Genomic DNA, 21628 nt, shown 5'->3' with positions numbered 1-21628 from the left:
GCTGTTGATTGCTTCTCCTTGCTCCCTCCTTCGTCTGCTTCATTTTCCATTCATTTCGGTTCGCTCCCATTACTCTCTTTTCTTCCATTCACATTTTTTGGCTGAAATTTAAGTTCTTTGATTGCTATTTTGAATCCTATGTTATTTTTTACTGTCTACTGCTGCCATTCCTTGCAAATTTATCATCCAGTTCAGTTTATCAATGCACACTAACGACAAGCATGATTTAGCAAGTAACAAAGCACAAAGTGAGAATAGTGTTAAAACTAAGAACTTTAACTTCTAAGTCTACAAACATTGATAATATAATTATGTCCTTAAAATAGAAAGGCTTGAAACTTCTGGCGCTTGAGAACTGCAATACAGATATATGATGGCAATACACTAACCATTTCTAATGATCCAATCTGAAGCTTTTTGAAGATTGGGTACTTTTTTCAAACACTTCAGCTACCTAACTCATACACCATACCAAAGACACAATGGCTAAAGAAAACATCACATTCATCACATTTTCCTATAACTACTTGGACCCTTCAACCTTCCATGACAAAGTATACGATGAAATAGTTACTACTAAGCGAGAACAACCTAAGAAAAATAAAGATTACCGATACTTCAAAATCATCCTAGGCATGTTACATGGATAATGCTCAAATTATAAACTTAAATTAGGTTAGTTGACATGTAAGAGAACCAAGTCATAATTCGAACATATAAAACAAGTCTTGGTTTCCAGCAGAAATTGTTTTCTTGATCTCTCATCTCCAGCAAGATAGTTATTAACAACAAACATGGAAATAAGGCCTCACCAAACCTTAGAACTCAAAAACAATTTTTTGTTCAAGTATCAAATCAACCAATAAAATTTTCAGTATTACACTTTATGTAATCAAAATACAGTAGACGAGACAAATGCTTCATTTAAAAGATATTGGTCTAAGAAGTAATTGCAAAACACACTTTTAATGGAAAAAAGGGGACTGCTTTTAGCTCTTGTAGGTGGCCAAGATGACTACTTTTAGTACGTTTAATTGTTTCTTGTCACTCCTCTTGTTTGTATTCTTCAATTTTTGTTGTGTTTTTATTTTGATTTTTACTGCTGGAAATGATCTTCTTACTTTAAATACCTAAGAAGTGATGTTCGATGGTTGTTTTTTCTTTTCTCTTCGTTGCCAAGAAGAGCGTTGTTTGTCTGTTTCCTTTAAAGAAATGAAGAACGATTGTTGAATTCCCGTTTTGTTGTTGTTTTACACTGTTTCTTGTTGTTTTGGTGGCTAATTAGCCAGTCACGCATCAGCTTAGTAGCTATTTGTACTATGTGAATGGTCAGTAAGCTCACCTAAAGCAACATTGTTTAACAGCCATACAATTAAGGTAGATCGTGTAGTTTCTCTTCAAGGCTGTGAAAGTACATGTCTCAAATCATGTTTAATTGTATCGCTAAATGGAGAAACTGAAGGAGCAAAATCTCAAAGAAACCATTAAAATAATAAATCTAAGTACCTTCCAATGAAGGGATATATATATACAAATAATAATTGTGCTAAAGGCAAAGTTTCAGCAGAATATTTAATGTGTAAAACACTAATTATAGCAAAAGTAATGGGATATCTAATAAATCTATGTACCTTCCAATGAAGGGATATATACAAATAATAATTGTGCTAAAGGCAAAGTTTCAGCAGAATATTTAATGTGTAAAACACTAATTATAGCAAGAGTAATGGGATGTCTAATGAACAGTCACAGCTGTCATTCAATTGTTTGTTAATTGTATGGTTGTATGCTATATAATGCTATTAAATGATATGAAAATACTTTGGAAGTTCGTTGAAGAAACCACTTAATTAAGTGGCTTTTTATGCTGTGAACTTCTACTCTTAGGTCTGTTTCACTGAAAATCTGAAATTTCTGCTGCCTTATAGGAATTTCTGCTGCATTTCGGGTTCATCAAAGAGAGCTCTTCAATTACTGAGATCTGCTTTTCGTTCATTACGGTACGTTTTTGTTTTCTTCTAATCTTCTCTTCACTGTGAACATTTTCAACCTTCTCTTCCTCTAGACTTTCAGCTTGTTTAGTTTCTTTAGCATTCTCATTGGACTTGGAAGAATCAACAATGTCTATTTGCTTAATGCCATTCCTTCCCCTAGAAGAGTTTGTATGCTGCTATGAAGAGCTGAGATGACCCATATTCACCATAGGCCTTTTCGTTTGTAAACATATGTATGGTGTTGCCTCCAGCCTAATCATAAATCTAATCAAGACAAGTTTCAGAACTAGGAATTTCCTAAAGTTTTCAATTTTGTAATGTTTTTGAATAGGCTCCAATTTTATTTATATTTATCTTTTCTTGTTGAAGCTAGTAAGTCCTGTTATGTCACTAGAATTCACTTGCTTGTTATATTCCTAGTGGACCTGACAACTAATGCTGCTTCTCTCCGTACAGTTGCTTTGGATCATATTAGTGGCTTCCTTTTGCTGCTGTCATCATTCAGTCTTTAGCAGCCAATCTAGGGGTTGTCACAGGTAAATGACTGCTGCATAACGTTCTTTCTTTCTTTCTTTTATTGGCTTATCAAAGTTGTGATATTTTCATAGTTTCAACAGTTGTGAGACATCTTTGTCTTCTTGTTTTTATGGTAAGTGTAGGAAAACATTTAACAGAGCTCTGTAAAGCTGAGTACCCCAAAGTTCAAGTGATACTTAGACCCCTTTTGATCACTTTTTAGGTTCGTTTGAAACTAATTTTGTTGAACTTACAAACTGGGTTGCCATTTTGGGTCTTTAAGTGCTTTTTCCACACTTTTTAAACTTTTGGGTAGGTTATGAGTTACGAACTTGCATTTCAGCATTGTTAGGTCATTTTAAAAAGTAATGTGATACTTATAAATGTTATGGATGCTTTTTTGGTTGGGTAGGTTATGAGTTACGAACTTGAAGTGCTTTTTTCGACTTCTTTTAACTTTTTGGTTGGGTAGGTTGCCAATTAGGCTAGGAAGTGCTTTTTCTCAACTTCTTTTAACTTTTGGGGTAGGTTATGAGTTACGAACTTGCATTTCAGCATTGTTAGGTCATTTTAAAAAGTAATGTGATACTTATAAATGTTTTGAATGCTTTTTTGGTTGGGTAGGGTATGAGTTACGAACTTCAAGTGTTTTTTTTAGATGTTTTTAACTTCTTGGTAGGTGATGACTTACAAACTCACACTTATGTTTTGTTAGGACCTTTTGAAAGTTATGCTTATGCACGTTGTGAATACTTTGTAGGTTGGTTTAAGACTAAGTTTGTTGAACTTACACGCTTGGTTGCCACTTAGTCCAGGAAGTGCTTTTTTTCGACTTCTTTTAACTTTTTGGGAGGTTATGAGTTACGAACTAACACTTAACCATTGTTAGGTCATTTGAAAGTTCAAGTGATACTTACACACGTTTACAAGACTTGCTTAGTTCGTTTCAAAAAAAGTTTGTTGCACTTACATTCTCGATTGCCATTTTGAGTGTTCATGTGCTTTTTTCACACTTTTTAAACATTGTTAAGTCGTTTTGAAAGTTCAAGTGGCACATAGACACGTTTTTAGAACTTTTTAGGTTCGTTTGAAACTAAGTTTGTTCAACTTACACACCGGGTTTCCATTTTGGGTCTTTAAGTGTTTTTTCCACACTTTTTGAACTTCTCGGTACGTTATGAGTTACGAACTTGCATTTCAGCATTGTTAGGTCATTTTGAAAAGTAATGTGATACTTATAAATGTGTTGAACGCTTTTTTGGTTGGGTAAGTTATGAGTTACGAACTTCAAGTGTTTTTTTTAGATGGTTTTAACTTTTTGGTAGGTGATGACTTACGAACTTACACTTATGTTTTGTTAGGTCCTTCTGAAAGTTATGCTTATGCACGTTGTGAATACTTTGTAGGTTTGTTTAAGACTAAGTTTGTTGAAATTACACACTTGGTTGCCAATTAGGCCAGGAAGTGCTTTTTTTCGACTTCTTTTAACTTTTTGGAAGGTTATGAGTTACGAACTATCACTTGAGCATTGTTAGGTCATTTGAAAGTTCAAGTGACACTTATACACATTTTTAGAACTTTTTAGGTTCGTTTGAACTTACAATGAAGGTGAGAGGAACAATCCATGGAGAAAAAGTTGTTGTGCTCATTGATTGTGGAGCAACACACAATTATGGAGTGATCCTAGGCTACTGTGCTGCTGTCAAGGGAAAGGGTGTGGGAAGAAGTTAAAATCATGCTGAATGACTAGTTTGTTGTGGAAATTTCTCTACACAGGCTTCAGGTTGGTGAGGGAAATATATCGAAATGGTCTCCCCACAGGAGATCATCTCCTCCTCAACCTCTCCCTCTAGATGGTCTCCCCACTACTCCCCCTCCTCGTCACTTATCTTCTCTTAACGAACTATTTAAACTCTCAGTCACTCCCCACTTATAGATGCATGGTTTCTCTAAATTAAGACTAGATTTGGAACTTTGGAGTGTCTTTCTAAGTTCTAACATGCTAAAATTATACGTTGAGAAGTAATTTAATGTGCTTTAAACCAAAAAAAGAGTTTGTTTTAGACGTAAATTTTTGGTCAGGAATTTGATAACCATTTGGTTTCTTTTTATTTTCATTTAGAGGATTTGGCCAGTTTTCTTACTATTCCTTTGCAAACAGGTTTGACTAAGTCCTAACTTTTGAGATATATAAACCGTGTAATATCGTCTAATGGATAAATCATGGATGATGGAGAATAGGATGTCCAGGGAGTATGAATTGGGAGTGGAAGCGTTCATTCAATTTGGTTTTCGTCATGCCAAAGGTTCCAGTACTATCAGGTGTCCATGTTTGAAATGTGGGAACCGTTTGCCGCAAGATGAATCAACATTCAGATATCATCTATATGCCAATGGGATCGATCAAAGCTATAAAATATGGTTTTGGCATGGCGAATCTTTTACATCAGAGACTTCATGTAATCGACAGGCTTACACGAACGAAGAAACGGTCGACGATGATTTATTTCATGTGATAAATATGGTTCAAAATGTCCGCGATCAGTTTTCTAAAGTACCTAATACGTTTGACAATATGTTCGATGATGCAAAGAAGCCTCTATTTCCTGGTTGTAAAAGATTCACAAAGTTATCAGCATTAGTTAGGCTATACAACCTGAAGGTTAGATTTGGATGGAGTAATGCTAGCTTCTCCGAACTACTGGCAACGGTTAGCGAGTTATTGCCTGAAAATAATAAAATGGCGATATCCATGTATGAAGCAAAAAAAATGCTTACTGCATTGGGCCTTAATTATCAAAAAATAGATGCATGCCCTAACGATTGTTGCTTGTATAGAAAAGATCTGGCAGACATCAGTAGGTGTCCTAAATGTAACATTTCGAGGTGGAAGACAAGTAAGAACTCAAACGAAGAGATTAAGGGAGTTGCAGTTAAACAGCTGTGGTATTTTCCAATTGTTCCGAGGTTTTTAAGGATGTTCAAGAACTCCGAATATGCAAAGCACTTGTGTTGGCATGCAAATGACAGGAAAGTAGACAGTGTGTTAAGGCATCTAGCTGATACTCCATCTTGGAGGTTGGTAGACCATTTGTGGCCAGATTTTGGGTCCGAACCGAGAAACCTCCGCTTGGGGTTGTCCACAGATGGCATCAATCCGTACGAAGATTTATCAACGAAATATAGTTGTTGGCCTGTGATTGCTACATTATACAACCTTCAACCATGGCTATGTATGAGGAGGAAGTATTTGATGTTAACTATGTTAATCTCGGGACCTAAGCAACCAGAATACGACATAAATGTCTACCTAGCACCTTTGATTGGTGATCTCAAACTTATGTGGGAAGAAGGTGTTCAGTGTTTTGATGCACATAGAAATGAAAGATTCACCCTGCGAGCTGTCTTACTGTGGACTATCAATGATTTTCCTGCATACGGGAACCTGTGTGGGTGTAGCGTGAAGGGGTATAAGGCCTGTTCAATATGTGGAGAGGAAACTTCTTCTATAAGACTACCATATGGGAAGAAAAATGCATATATGAGACATAGAAAATACTTACCACGTCATCACCCTTATAGGAGACAAAAGAAAGCATTTGACGGTAATCAGAAGCATGGGACACCTCCTCTCCCTTTATCAGGCGAGACAATTTATAATAGACTTAAGGATAAGACCTTTCCATGCGGTAAAAGGTCTACTAGGAGGTTGAATGAAGATATTTCGAACGAATACTGGAAGAGGATTTCTGCATTCTATGAGTTAGCGTACTGGAAAAAATTACATGTAAGACACTGTCTTGATGTTATGCATATTGAGAAGAATGTATTAATGAATATAATTGGTACACTGCTTGACATACCAGGGAAGAGTAAGGATGGATTGAGTGCTAGACTTGATTTGGTAGAAATGAACATTCGACCCGAGTTGGCCCCTGTGTCCGATGGAAGTAGAACTTACATACCTGCAGCATGTTATACATTGTCAAGAGAGAAGAAAGTCTCTATTTGCAGAACTTTGTCTGATCTTAAGGTTCCAGAAGGTTATTCGTCGAATTTCAGAAGTTTGGTATCTTTAGAGAACCTAACGCTCTCTGGTCTTAAATCACATGATTGCCATGTTCTAATGCAACAACTTCTCCCAATTGCAATACGTGGAGTTTTACCTAACAATGTTAGAGTAGCTATCACTAGATTGTGTTCTTTTTTCAACGCTATTTGCTCCATAACTTTGCGAATATCAGATTTAGATAAATTGCAGCAAGACGTTGTTGAAACATTATGTTTGCTTGAAAAGTACTTTCCACCATCATTTTTCACCCTTATGGTACATCTATGCATCCACCTTGTGCGAGAGGCAAAACTTTGTGGACCCATATACCTACGGTGGATGTACCCATTCGAAAGATATATGAAAGTGTTGAAAAGTTATGTCCGTAATAGAAATCGTCCGGAAGGATCGATTGCAGAAGCACACATATGTGAGGAAGCTGTTGAATTTTGTTCTGAGTTTCTATCTGGGCTTGACCCCATTGGACTAGGTTCATTTAGATTTCGAGAGGAAGGTCGGATCGAAAGACCGTTATCTGCTAGATCATCTATTACACCTAGTCAAGTTGTACTAAAACAAGCCCATCTACACATACTAGAAAACATTGAAGAAGTTCATCCATACAGAGAGTACGATTCATTACCGTTGACAAGTTATTTTACTTTTATATACATTCTTTTAAATAAATTATACTCACTACTTCCAACTCGATTGGCCTTACATAGACGACATATGGAAATCTTAAAATCTTCCAACCCACGAAGGGCAAGTAATGAGAAATGGTTGCAAGATGAGCACAATAGATCATTTCCTAACTGGATACGAGACGAGGTATGTTGTTTAAATGTACTTTCATGTTATTGACACATAATAGAAAGTACCAACAACCGTGACGAATTATGATCGCCATAATAGGTCATGCGTGAAATCCAGGAAGGTCAAGTCGTGAGCACGATAATCAGATGGATTGCACATGGCCCACATCCCGTTGTGATGATATATGAGGGATATAAAGTCAATGGAATTTGCTACAACACAAAGTGCCGTGATGACACTAGAACGGTTCAAAATAGTGGGGTTATGTTCGTTGCATCAACAATGCATGTGGCTAGTGCCAAAGACAAAAACCCGATAATTGCTGACATATCCTTTTATGGTGTGATTCAAGGAATATGGGAAGTCAGTTACAACACTTTTGGGGTCACACTGTTTAGATGTAACTGGGTCGATACGAAGAATGGAGTACAAGTAGACGATCTTGGATTCACACTAGTTGACCTCAATCGTATAGGACACTATTCAGATTCATTCATATTAGCATCACAAGCAAGACAAGTGTTCTATGTTAAAGATCCCAGTGATGACAGATGGTCCGTCGTTGTGAAGCCACAAGAAAAAGATTTTGTTGATAATTGTTACAACGACGAGCTAGGCGATACATCCCTCCATTGCCCGACAATTTTAGAATGTCCAGCAGACATGACTAGAGAATATGAAGAGATCCCATATATCAGGGTCGACTGTGAAGGCACTTGGGTAAACACATAAACATTTGGTAATATAATGTTTCTCCAAAGTTTCGCATCATTCATTCTAGTCATTGAAAAACATTCATTTTAAGCCTAATAAATAATATTATTGTTTCTTTCTTTGCAGGACACTTTTAATTCCAATCTGGAAGACCTACTTGTAGTATTCAATAGTCCACTTGGCAGTTCTTAGCTTTGTTTTTTAGTATTTCCATTGAGCGATTAGTGATACTTGTAAACATTTTCTTTTACGTCTTGTAACAAACTAATCAAATCTTCATGTATGTTGATCTATATGTTATGTCAACTTTATGATGGATCTCACTAATGGATTATTGTTGTTTATGATTATTGTTTTTCATTTTCATTTCGCCTAAATAATTGATATGTTGATGAATAGTGTATTATACTGAAAATTATGTGTCATTTCATGCAGGTGGACCATCACTTACCAAACAATGACACTTGGAAAACAAGCTAGATTAGAAGCTGGTTGCTCGAGCGTACCAAGTATCGAGGGAGTCATTAATAAAGGTAAAGGTACACATGGACCTACGGAAATGTCTGAGATCACACAGGTTAGTTGTGATGGACACAAGAGAGTGGTTGAATACAATGAGCTCGGTCAACCCATTGGTGAAAGTGCAACCAAGTTAAAGAGTTTCATTGGAACAACCGTGCGGGTTCATGTTTCGATCAGTTACCAATCCTGGAAGGATGTACCTACAGAGCTCAAAAATAAAATTTACGAACTAATTGAGGTAATTTTCTGAGCTTTAGTTAGTAACGTTGTTCGCATTTTGTCACTAACGTTCATTATATAATGTAATGTAATAGGGTGGCTTCGTAGTAGACCCCAAATCCAAAAAGAGTATTTTACAAAATGCGAGTGTATGTTTTCGAAACTTCAAGTCGTCGCTAACTACAAAACATGTATTACCATATAAGAAAGATTTAGAGAAACTAAAAGACCCACCAACAGAATACTCTTTCATCGATCGTGAGCATTGGAACATATTTGTCGCTTCCAGATTAACCGAACAATTTGAGGTAACTATAATCACCATTCTCTTCATTCATATATGACAGTAATTATACTAAAATGTAGTTTATGTGTGAAGATGGTTAGCAACAAGGGTCGTGAGCGGAGAAAGAACAACAAGTACAACCACCGAATGTCGCGAAAAGGTTATGCAAACCTTACCGAAGAGATGGTACGCAAGGAATAGTATATATAAGTTCGAATAATGCAACATGTAATGCGTTATAACTAATCATAATGTTCTTTCCTTTTTCAGAAAGCAAGCACATCTAATGGTGAGTTAATTGATCGTGCTTTAGTATGGAAGAAAGCACGAACTACTAAAGATGGAGAGATTCCAGACATAGACACAAAGGAGGTGGCCAATAAAATTGTAAGTACTTTCCTCTTGTAAGGGTGTTTTTTTTTTTTTTTTTTTTTGTACTTACTAAAAATACTATAACCTTTTCATGATAGGACAACCTACTTGTTTCAAAACGTGCGTCTCATTCAATGGACAATGTAACTTGTGATATATTATCGCGAGCCATCGGAGGGAATGATCCACCAGGAAGGATTCGAGGGGTGGGTCAATACGTCACACCAAGTAAATACTTCCACACTGCAAGAGAAAAACGAAAGAAGGTCGGTAAAGAAGAAGATTATGCTGAAGAGCGAGCGAGAATGGCTGCTCGTATCTTAGAACTGGAAGCAAAATTAATGAAGCATAAGAGGGTTCCTGAAGTGGCCACAAAGGGAGAAACTGACGAGAGCAAGATCAAGAGTCAAATGGCTTCTAAAAGCATTGACACGTCAGATGATGCAAATGACCATGACGCAAAAGAAGAAAATAGACAAGTTCTAGAAGACTTGACAATAGAGGACTTGACAATGGAAAAACAAGATAAGGTAGAAGGCATCTACTTTTATTTTTTTAACTCAAACGTTATTTTTTTAATGATTAAATATCTGATCAATTAACACTTATGTGCGGCGAAGGTTGGTGAGGAGAACAAATATGTTTGTGCATCGATTGAGACATTGACAAAAGTGAAGGTCAGTATGAATTTGATTCCTATAGTTTCCAATTTCTCAGATGCAATATAGTAATATGATCATATTTTCTTTCACTGTATATTGTAGGATGGCACTTCTTGTCGACTTGCAATTGGGACTAAGGACAATGTTGTCGGTGTTGGAACTATTTTCGACTACAACATGGACGGTGACAACGTGAAGGTATCAGTGGACATGGTTACCGATGGTAATTGCTTCGTTCTTGTTCCAACAAGGGTAGGTAGGACTATGCTTTCCCAAGAAGTTGGTTCACAGTTGTTATGGCCTTGTCATTTAGTCATTCCTATAGACGAAAAGGTAATGTGTTTTTCACAATGGATTTTGTTTAAATATATTTCATATGGATGAGATTTTATGTTTGTGGCAGATGAAAAGCGTGTACCAAGCTAATCCGCGATTACCGTCGTTGACACTGAATACAAAGAGAGCACCAGTTACACTACAATCATTGCTATGGGAACTTGATTATATTGGGTCAAAAATTCAAATTCACATACCTGCTAAAGTTTTTGGGTATGAACGAAAATGTTGCATATTCCTCGAGGCACTCCAAGAATTTTGTCAAATGCAGCCTATATCAACCCAATGCATTGATGCATTCATGTTGTAAGTTACCTCTTTTGTACATCAATTATATAGTATAATAACGTGTACCACGCAGTAAAGTCGAGTATGCTGTTCATATTTGTAGTCACCTCTACAAAGTGATGGAAGAGAATGGAACGTTGGGATCCTACAAGTTTGCAGACGCTAGCTCTGTTTCAATTGGTATAAGTAAAGAAGATCGAGCACAGATCCTGAATTCTAGATTGCTTGGGACCGACCATCGTCAGATTTTGACATACAATTCAGGGTGTGTGCAAAACTTTTTTCAGCTAATGCACCTAATGAACTATGTGACCTTCATTCTAAGTTTAACTCACATTTACCTGTCAATATAAAAACCATTGGTGTCTAATAGCCATCGATTTTTCAAGAGACACTGTATATTGGATGGATCCGTTGAGAAATCGAATTAACAATGATGCCTCTGATGTCGTCCGGATGTATGTTGGAATTTTTATCTATGATAAAACAATAATGATTTAATATGTTGCATGTGAGACAAGATTGTATAACTTACGTAGTTTGATATGCATTCTTAGGACTTTCGACATTTCGAACAAGAAGAAGCCTGTTTGGAGGATAATCAAGGTATGAGGAGTGGGGATTTAGTAGAAGAAATAGGTAAACATACTTTATGTTTTGCAACTGTAACATGGGTATTTTGTTCTTTTTCTCTGATGGATAGTGTTCGAAGCAAGGTGGCATTGTGGAGTGCGGGTATTATGTGATGCGATTCATGCGTGATATAATATTGTCAAGCAACAGGTCAATCATTGAAGTAGTAAGTATTTCATTTTACCTTTTCTCTTTTCTTATGTTATTTACAATTGTTGCATATTAAATCATTTTTAAATGATGAATAGATGGAAGGATCAACCTCAACATACTCACAAGACGATTTAGATGTCGTAAGAACGGAGTGGGCTGAATTCGTAAACAAATATATTTTCTGTTCCCAATCTCAAAGGTAAAATTTGTAAACGAGACAACTTTATATGCTTTTTTGTGTGGATTTTATTACAACACGTGTTGTTGCGTCGACTATCCTGCAGTTATGGTAGTCATTGAAATGCTCTTTTGTTGATTTTTAGACATATGTTTTAGGAATCATGTTGACATGTACTTTTGATCTCTGTTCATAGTTGTGTTGACTATCCTGCAGTTATGGTAGTCATTGATAAGCTAGCTATTTTGTTCAATCTGCTTACACATGTTTTAGGAACCGTGTTGACATTGTTTTGTTTTGTTAATTTCTCGTTCACTTTGTTTACTTGTAAAGTTCTATTCATAGCATAGGTGTTTGTGGAATGGAGGAGGTAAGTCTATGTTTAGGTTTATTAATGACCTTGGAAGTGGGGAGCGGGACGGTGGGAGTGCTAAGTTCATGTTTAAGCTCAACTTTGACTTTAGAAGGGGTGAGGGAGTGGGAAATTGGGGGGGGGGGGGGAATACCTTTATGTTTAATAATGACCTTGGAAGGAGGGAGTGAGTTGCTAAGGTTAGAAATGACTTGGGGGGGGGGGGTGGGACTAGGGGTACGTTTATGCTTAAGTTGTTCTTTGATGCAAACTAAAACATTGTTCGGTCTGTAAAGAATGAATCAAAACAAATTATTGCATTACTTATATATTATGCTTATGCTTATGAAGTTGGTGTTTTTATTTCTCTTTTGCTTTCCTTATGAATCTTTTACTAAGAAACTTGGTTGTATGACTTGGGTGGGAGGGGAGTGATACATTTATTCTTGATAATGACCTTGGAAGGAGTGAGTGAGATGCTAAGTTAATGTTTAAGTTTATAAATGACTTTGAAGGGGGGGCTAAGGATACGTGTATGCTTAAGTTTTAAATTTAAATCAAAATATTGTTAGGTCTGTAAAGATTGAATTGAAACATATTTATTTGCAACCATGTTTATGCTTATGCTTATGCTTATGTAGTCGGTGTTTTTCTTTTATCTTTTGTGTTCTTTATGGGTCTTTTATAAAGAACCTTGGTTGTATGAACTTTGGACGTTTATGTTAAAAAGTTCCTATTTGGAATGTACTTAATGTGGTGTCATTATGCATTTTCCGTAATGAAAGTTGACTAAGGTTCATTTTCTTCAATTTTGTAGGTAATTGAAGAATAGATGAATCATGGTATCGATCAAGTTCATTCTTACATTAGTTTGATTAGATTAGGTCATACATATATTACAGTTAATTTATCTTTTGGATTATTGGAAAACCTTTACCGACAATGTGATTTACATTTTTTATTATCCATATAAATATCTTTCCAAACAAATGTGCATAATGTTAAAATTTAGTAATTAATTTTTTTGAAAGAAGAAATATATGACAGGAAATACGTGCTGCGAAAATGAATAATGACACCAAACATGTGTCGACATATAAGTCTTTAGTAAACAGCAACAGTGTCGTCAAAGCACATTTCTTGGCAAGAACTATATGTAACGAAACATTTACAATGACAATATATTAGTGTCGTTATAAGGGTATTAATGATAATATATTCGGGTCGAGGTATAGATAACGGTGACACATTTGAAGTGTCAATATAAGGGTATTAATGACAATATATTCGTGTCGAGGTATAGATAACGATGACACATTTAAAGCGTCAATATAAGGGTATTAATGACAATATATTCGTGTCGAGATATAGATAACGATGACACCTGATTTACGTCAATGTAAGAGTATTAATGACAATATATTTGTGTCAATGTATAGCTAACGGTGACACAATTAAAGCGTCAATGTAAGAGTATTAATGACAGTATATTAGTGTCGAGATATAGATAACGATGACACCTGATTTATGTCAATGTAAGTGTATTAATGACAATATAGTTGTGTCAATGTATAGATAACGGTGACACAATTACAGCGTCAATGTAAGAGTATTAATGACAGTATATTAGTGTCGAGGTATAGATAACGGCGACACCTGATTTGCGTCAATGTAAGTGTATTAATGACAATATATTTCTGTCAAGGTATAGATAACGGTGACACATAATTTGCATCAATGTAAGAGTATTAATGACACTATATTGGTGTCGTTTTATAGAGGACAGTGACATATTTATTGCGTCAAGGTAAAGGTATTAACGACACAATTTTAGTGTCATCGAATCATATTTAATGACACATTTTCCAAAGTGTCGTTAAAGAGCTTTTCTTGACAGTGGCTTCAATGACGCCAAAAGTGTGTCGTTGAAACTCTTTATGACACATATTTTGCGTCGTTGAAACCCAAATTTGTAGTAGTGATATAAGCCTTTATTAAACAGAAACAGTGTCGTTAAAACACATTTCTTGACAACAATTTTGTGTAACGAAACATTTACAACGACAATATATTAGTGTCGAGTTTTATTAAAAGGTGACACACTTAAAACGTCGTTATAAGAGCTAGTATTAATGACAATATATTGGTGTCAAGTGATAGATAACGGTGACACATTTAAATTGTCAATATAATAGTATTAATGACAATATATTTGTGTCGAGTGACAGATTACGGTGACACATTTAAAGTGTCATTGTAAGGGTATTAATGACAATATATTTATGTCAAGGTATAGATAACAGTGACATACATAAAGCGTTAATATAAGGTTATTAATGACAATAAATTTGTGTCGAGTAATAGATAACGGTGACACATTTAAAACGTCAATCTAAGAGTATTAATGACAATATATTAGTGTCAAGATATAGATAATGGTGACACATGATTTGCGTCAATGTAAGATTATTGATGACAATATATTGGTGACGAATTATAGATAACGGTGACATATTTATTGCTTCAAAGTAAAGGTATCAATGACACAAATTTGTTGTCATCTAAGCATATTTAATGACACGTTTTTCAAAGTGTCGTTAAATAACCTTTCTTGACAGTGGCTTTAACGACGAGAAAATTGTGTCGTTGAAAGTCTTTATGACACAAAACTTACGTCGTTAAGACCCAAATTTGTGGTAGTGTGTTTTCTTATGTTGAAAGGTTTATTTATATATTATTATGAATTAATGACCATAGTATCACATTATAGCGAGCATATATACGTATTTTTTTAATGAAAAGATAATATGCTTGAAGAACTAACTTCATACATTAAGATGACTTAATTCTTGATTTCTTGTTCAGGAAAACACTTATTAAGGGCATGTTACAAAAGAACTAAGAGCATAGACCAAATATTAGCTTTTCTACATATTTACATTTTACAGACTTTAAGATTTTTCATGTTAGGCATAGAGCTAGGTAAAACAATTTCTTTCATATCTAGAATTAAGTTTGGACTATTGTAAGTAAGTATGTAATAACCCACTATATGTATGGTTTAATGATATAAGCAATTTTTTAAAATATTTAGTTCTTTGATGGAAAGTTTATGTTGATTCTATTGTTCAGTTAATATGCGTAGTTTAGCAACTTTGTGTAATCTCAAAGGCTCTACTTATATGTGTGCAAATGAACTTCAAAACAGGTGTGCAATATAATTATATGGATATTTCAAATTGTACAATTTTTTTAAAAAAAGCCTTGACATGGAAAATGTGTCAAGAATTATTTATTCTTGACGCTTAAAAATTGTCAAAAGAAAAAACTTTGTTATTCTTGACACCGGATTACTTGACGCATAAAAACTGTCAAGTATAATTATATACTAGACGCTTTTTACCTGTCAAGTATACTTATACATGACGCTTAAAAACTGTCAAGTAAACCTCTCTTATTCTTGACACTAGATTACTTGACACATTGAAATGTGTCAAGTAAACCAATACTTGACAGGTAAAAAATTTCAAGTAAAGCTAGTTTTGTAGTAGTGATCCCTTTCGCTCTATTCCCAAATTAAATTAACACTAATCTAATTTTATCATTTTTTCTTATCAATTTCTAGTTTTTTTAAAAACAAATGAAAAGGTAAAGAAAAATGGTTATGTACCTAACTTCAACAAGTTTTTTTTTAATTAAATTAATAAATCCACTTACATTTAAATTTTATTTAAAAAACAAAAACACTCCATCTCGAGGATGGATTTGGTGAGCTTAAGGGCAAGTTGGATGGATTTCTCTAATGCTAAGCCAAATAATCATCCTCCTATCATCAAGGTAACGTTTATATTATGACTCTTTCAAAAGAAAATTCCCACTACTAGAAAAATACCCTTTCTTGACGGTTGGTTTTTCTTTTCTTGACGGTTTTTGATAAAAACATAAAAAAATGTGTGGTTTAATAGGAAAACCGTCAAGAATTTTGATGAAAAGGCGAAGGGGAGGCAATTTTTAGAATTCTTGACGGTGTTAAACTGTCAAGCAATATGAACGTTTTCTTGACTGTTATAAACTATCAAGGATTATCTTCTAAATTCTTGACGTTTTTAAAACGTCAAGATTTTTTATAAAATCGACATTCTTGACGTTTTTTAAACGTCAAATAATATGTAATTATACTTGACGTTTTAAAAACGTCAAGAAATATTGATTACATTCTTGACGTTTTATAAACGTCAAGAAATATCGATTACATTCTTGATGTTTTATAAACGTCTAGAAATATCGATTAAACTCTTGACGTTTTAAAACGTCAAAAATTTTAATGAAAAGGCGGAAACTGAGAAATTTTAAAATTTCTTGACATTTTTAAAACGTCAAGTAAGAGAATTTTACTTGACGTTTCAGAAACGTCAAGAATTACTAAATTAATTGAAAAAAAATAATAAATAATTTTTTTTTAAAAAAAACTAAATTCTTTTAACTTTTTAAATAAAAATATAAAATATAAAAATATTTTTTTTATTTATCTCATTCTATTAAATAAACTTATTAAGATAAATTTATTAAATAAAGTTATCAAATAAACTTACTAAAATAAAATAAAGTTATTAATACAGACCTATTAAAATAAAGATATTAATACAAACCTATTAAAATAGATTTATTAAAAATACTTATTAAAAATTAATTTAATAAAATAAATTTAGTAAAAAGAAACTTATTAAAAATTAATTATTAAAAGAAATTTATTAAAATAATTAAATTATTTTATTAAAAACAAATTTATAAAAAATTTGGCTTCAAACCTTTCATCTCCCCCTTTCTTTCCCAAAACCCTCAATCTCTCCATCTCTATCTCCATATTCAGTCACTCTATCTTCAGCAGCCGTCCATTATAACCCACGCAAATGATCCACTGCCAGCCACCATAAACGCGATGGGTTTTAGACGACATCTCCACACGCGACGGGCTTCGTCAGACGGCATCTCGAGACGACGGTCTTCGTCAGACGGCATCTCCACATGCAACGGGCTTCGGACGGCGACCTCGACGGGCTTTGGATTGTGAACCACGGTCTTCCGACGACGGCCCACGGACTTCCGACGGCGACCCACGGCCTTCCGATGGCGACCCACTGCAGTCCGACCACTCCCACACTAACTCCGACCCATGGTAAGATCAGAACATATATATCATTCTCATTAATAATACCAATAAGCCTCAAATTGTAAGAGGTTTTCTTCTATTTGGACTCCTTTTTAACTAGAGTACATGCTAATATTTGTTGTTTGTATTGAAGAACAAAAGTGACTAAATAATGGTTCTCGCCCAACCTAATTTTTAACTTGTATTAAATAAGAAAAGAACAAGGATTCAGTTTTTTGTTAGAAGAGGGAAGGATAATTCTATGTACTCTGTTTTACAAACCCGCCGCTGCACCTAATGAAAGTTATAGAAGTAGTAGTGAAGAAAAAGAAATTGCTTAAACATCACCCACTACGTATACTTTTCTTTATTTTAAAGTTGTTTGTAATTTTCTTTTTTAATAATGTATAGATTCCAACTGCATCTTTGTTGAATTATCATACACCATAGAATCTGAAGAAGAAGGAAGTTCTGGAGCTGAGGAGTTCTGGCTTTTTTTCCAGGTTAATTCTCTCTTTAATTCATTAATTAATTTCTTTATTCTTCGCTTCACAAAAGCCGATTCGTATCCGGAGTAATTTTGGTATTGATTAACATTAAGATTACGATTAAGAGAATGAACTGAAGAATAAGAAGTATCCATTTAAGTTTTTCTTTAATCTCTCTAATTATTGCTTGGTAGTTCCTAAGACGTAAACTAACACCAAACTCCAAGTACTTTAATTTGTAGTGTCAACTATACAATTTTACTTGACGTGTAAATAGTGTTTATAATGTTTTGAAGCTTATTTTTATTGCAGTTAAATCAATATGTAGGTTGAAGAGATGTGCCTTCCTTTACACTCCGTGGAGATGACATTCTTCAGTTTCGTACATGCCCTGCTGCTTCTTTTTTTCTCAATGCAGCCAGATGAAATATACAGGCATTTATCTTATCTTGTACTTATCTCGGGCTTTGTTAAGCTCTTTTTATAACATAAGTTTTGCTGATTACTCTATAATAACTTAATAGCGATATTCTTAGATATTTGTATGATTTTTTTTTCATTTATTCCTAGTTTCTTAATTCTCAATCTAATTCGGTACACTTGATGATAAAATGCAGAGTTCATGGAAGTGGTGAGATAGAGCAAAATTATTCCTCTTCTGTGTTATTCGAAAAAAAAACAGATTATGCAATTTTTAACTAGTTGGTGCAAACTAATCATAAGTACAACCATAATATATATTACTTGAATTGATCAATTTTGGCTGCCTGAATGGGTTCCAAATTGTTAAGATGGATGTGTTTCTATTTTTTTTCAAGAGTTCTAAATTATTATCACATGGTCGTAGAGAGAGCTTTGTCATACTGTCAAGCATAGGTACTTTAAGTTTTGTTAAAAAAGAAGTGTGAATAATGTTAAATTCTCTTTTAAATATGATTTATTTTTATGTTGCTAAAGTCCTTGAGAGTTGATAGCATAAATAAGAAGGGTAGGTGCATAAAGCTAATTGAAAGCAGTTTTTTATGCTCACTTAGGTACTGAAATTTTTGTGTTTATTATTTGATCAGGTTTATGTGTCTACTTTCTTATTGATACTTTCTTATATGGTCTTAAATGGAATTACGAGTTGGGGCACTTTCATTCTTTTTATCAATTTACTTGTTTAAGAAAACTTTAAAATTTGATTCCTCTTAAAAGAAATTCCATGTACCATCAACATATTTGATTCTTTAGCACTGTTACATATATGATCACAGGCTTGGTGATAGTGATTTAAGGGGCATGATTGTGATTTGTATCAAACTGTTATGTGGTCATAAATGGAATAAATAATTGTCTGTAGTTTGATGATGAGATCTAATTGAAATATTTTTGCACCTTGACTTCTACTTTTATTTTTTTTACTAACTCAAATTCCTGTTTATAGGATTGGAAGATCAAATATTGGAGGCTGGAGCAGATATTTTGGTTACTTCATCTTACCAAGTTTGCAATGCCAATGGATTAAGCTTTCTTTGTTTTTGTACTTTTCACTCTGTGATGGCTTTGGGATGTCTTTCTTTACGAAATTTGATCCCCTGTTCAATGAATAGGATCAAATTGGAGAAATTTCAATCAATTTAAATGAATTGGATTGAAGTTCTTTCGATGAAGTAACATTTCTGGACATTCAAATTGTTATAGGTAGTGGACCTGATGTATAGGAAGCAGACAGTATTTAATATCTGGAAGGCTAATGTTTGTGTGCTTAATGATATCTAACCACATCGGTTTAGCTCCATTGTCAAAAGTGCATACAGTAAATCAAGATCCCTATTCTAAATGTATGATTACTTATGTAAGATATTAAATATCTTGTAAGTTCTCCAATGTTAAACGTTGCAGAATTAAGTGATCTGTTCAACAGATTGATCGAATGGCATTTAAAATGACATTTTGTTTTTCATGCTAATGTAAAAGATCTTCATTTTTCCATTTAAAATTAAATTCAATTTTGTATAACTCAGAATTGAATTGATATCCCCTTTTAGTTTTCATAACTTTATTGTTCCATGTCAGAATTCTCTTTATTTTATTGACCCCAGATAGAATTTGAGTGTAAAATATGACATCAGTTTGTGGCTTATAGTTTCTTAAGAATTCCAACAATCTCCAGGAATTGAAATGTTTTCTGGCTTTATTTCTCATATACTTTTTATACAAATAATTGCTTCTTTTAGAAATTATAAATAGAATGTCAATAAATCAGTACAGGCTACAATTCCTGGGTTTAAATCAAAGGGGCTCTCCGCGGAAGAAGGGGAGTTGCTCTTAGAAAAGAGTGTTAAATTGGCCATTGAAGCTCATGATAGTTTCTAGGATTCTGTGAAGTGTTTCCCAGGGCATAATTACAATAGGGCTTTGGTTGCAGCATCCATTGGAGGCTATGGTGCCTATCTTGGTGATGGCTCAGAGTACAAGTGAATTGGAAACAATTAGTTACAAGGAGTATGTAAATATTTGGTATTGAAAATCTGATCTAAACCTATTTCCACCTCCCCTTTACATTGTTATGATCAACATAGCTGATCATTAATCCTATATTTGTTGTTGTGATGTTATCTACTTCTTGTAGTTTGCCTCTGCTGTTGGTGGTACTTATTTTAGCTCATGAATTGGAGGTAGTAGAGGCTGCAGAATGCAAGTTTATTTGAAGCCAAGTTTCATTCAAGGTTATTGAGTTGGGTTGATAGAAGTAATGTTTTGTATATGACAATATCGAACAAATATGTAAAGTTTTTGAAATGTTGATACATATATGGTAAAATATTAATATATGTTAAAGTTTTGGAATTGTTCTAGTGCATATTTATGTTTGAGTTTTCAAACTATATTTGATCTATATTTGTTTTTTATATGTAGTTGAATTCTTGGACCAATGGGAGTATAATATAGGAACAATAATATAAATAAATTACAATTGAAAAATGAAAAATTTCTTGATAGTTCTGAAATGTCATGAACAATAAATTTCTTGACGGTTAGCAAATGTCATAAACAACGAAATTCTTGACGGTTCCAAAATGTAATTAAAAAGCATACTCTTGACGGTTCCCAAATGTCATGAAAAAGAATACTTTTGACGGGTACAAAATGTCATAAACAATCACTTTCTTGATGATTATTAAATGTCATGAAAAATGCACTCTTGACGGTTTTAAAATGTCATGAATATTCGTATTGTTGACGGTTTTTATCATTCATAGTCACATTCTTGACGGTTCTAAACTGTCATTAAAACTTATAATGTATACAGTTCTAAACTGTCATGAATAATTGAATACTTGACGGTTATAAACTGTCAACGTTAACAATTCTTGACGTTTTTACAACTTTCAAGAAAATTGTCTTTCTTGACACTGGATTCAAAGACGGTTTTAAAACCATCAAGAATAATCATTCTTAACAGTTTAAAACCGTCAAGAGAGTCAGAATCTGTAGTAGTGTTCATATAAATTTATCAACCTAATCCAACTTGCTTGATTTGGGGATTGGGTTGGATTTGTTTTTTAAGAAATGGGGACACCTGAACATCGAAGATGAGTGTGTATAGTGTGCTCAGATATGTGTGTGTATAGTGTGTCAACAACCGGACAGTACAGAATGTGGGTATTATGTGATGAAGTTCAAATAAGACATAGTAAGACAAAATAGCGTCACAGTTACAGATGTGGTATGCATTTTATTGCACCATCTCTTATAGCTATTATTCTTATGCTTAGTATAATCTAGTAATTAAATTACATTTATTTTGTTCTACTACAAATTTGGTCTTTCTTGATGCACGCAAAATTTGATTTCTTGATGGTCATGGCAAACGACCATCAAGACAAATATTTTTCTTGATACAATGTTTATCT

General features: G+C 34.0%; 2 protein-coding genes and 1 long non-coding RNA gene across 5 annotated transcripts; all 3 read left to right on the top strand.

Annotated features, from left to right (window-relative positions):
- Positions 1 to 4722: 4722 nt before the first annotated feature.
- LOC127148861 (uncharacterized) lies at positions 4723 to 8863 on the top strand. The gene is made up of 4 exons (XM_051083243.1): positions 4723 to 7190; positions 7287 to 7392; positions 7495 to 7931; positions 8527 to 8863. Exons 1-4 carry the CDS (start codon positions 4723 to 4725, stop codon positions 8861 to 8863), a joined length of 3348 nt encoding a protein of 1115 aa, XP_050939200.1.
- A 101-nt stretch (positions 8864 to 8964) lies between these two features.
- LOC127148851 (uncharacterized) lies at positions 8965 to 9602 on the top strand. The gene is made up of 3 exons (XR_007819987.1): positions 8965 to 9140; positions 9212 to 9304; positions 9389 to 9602. It is a non-coding gene; the product is annotated as an uncharacterized LOC127148851 (long non-coding RNA).
- Positions 9603 to 16890: 7288 nt separating this feature from the next.
- LOC127148850 (uncharacterized) lies at positions 16891 to 19509 on the top strand. Of its 3 annotated transcripts, none has more exons than XM_051083228.1 (4): positions 16891 to 17268; positions 17692 to 17744; positions 18058 to 18164; positions 19156 to 19509. In XM_051083228.1, exons 1-4 carry the CDS (start codon positions 17118 to 17120, stop codon positions 19319 to 19321), a joined length of 477 nt encoding a protein of 158 aa, XP_050939185.1. In that variant the 5' UTR covers positions 16891 to 17117; the 3' UTR covers positions 19322 to 19509. The 3 variants fall into 3 exon arrangements, 2 of the variants coding, with proteins under 2 accessions (XP_050939185.1, XP_050939184.1); XM_051083227.1 differs by having other exon boundaries at positions 16893 to 17268; positions 17653 to 17744; XR_007819986.1 differs by lacking the exon at positions 19156 to 19509 and having other exon boundaries at positions 16896 to 17268; positions 17653 to 17744; positions 18042 to 18170.
- The last annotated feature ends 2119 nt before the right edge of the window (positions 19510 to 21628 follow it).

This window comes from Cucumis melo, chromosome 4 (genome assembly GCF_025177605.1).
Source record: "Cucumis melo cultivar AY chromosome 4, USDA_Cmelo_AY_1.0, whole genome shotgun sequence".
In the NCBI taxonomy this organism is placed as follows: Eukaryota; Viridiplantae; Streptophyta; class Magnoliopsida; order Cucurbitales; family Cucurbitaceae; genus Cucumis; species Cucumis melo.
Note: the sequence above shows the minus strand (reverse complement) of the source record. Positions and strands in the feature narration are given on the sequence as shown.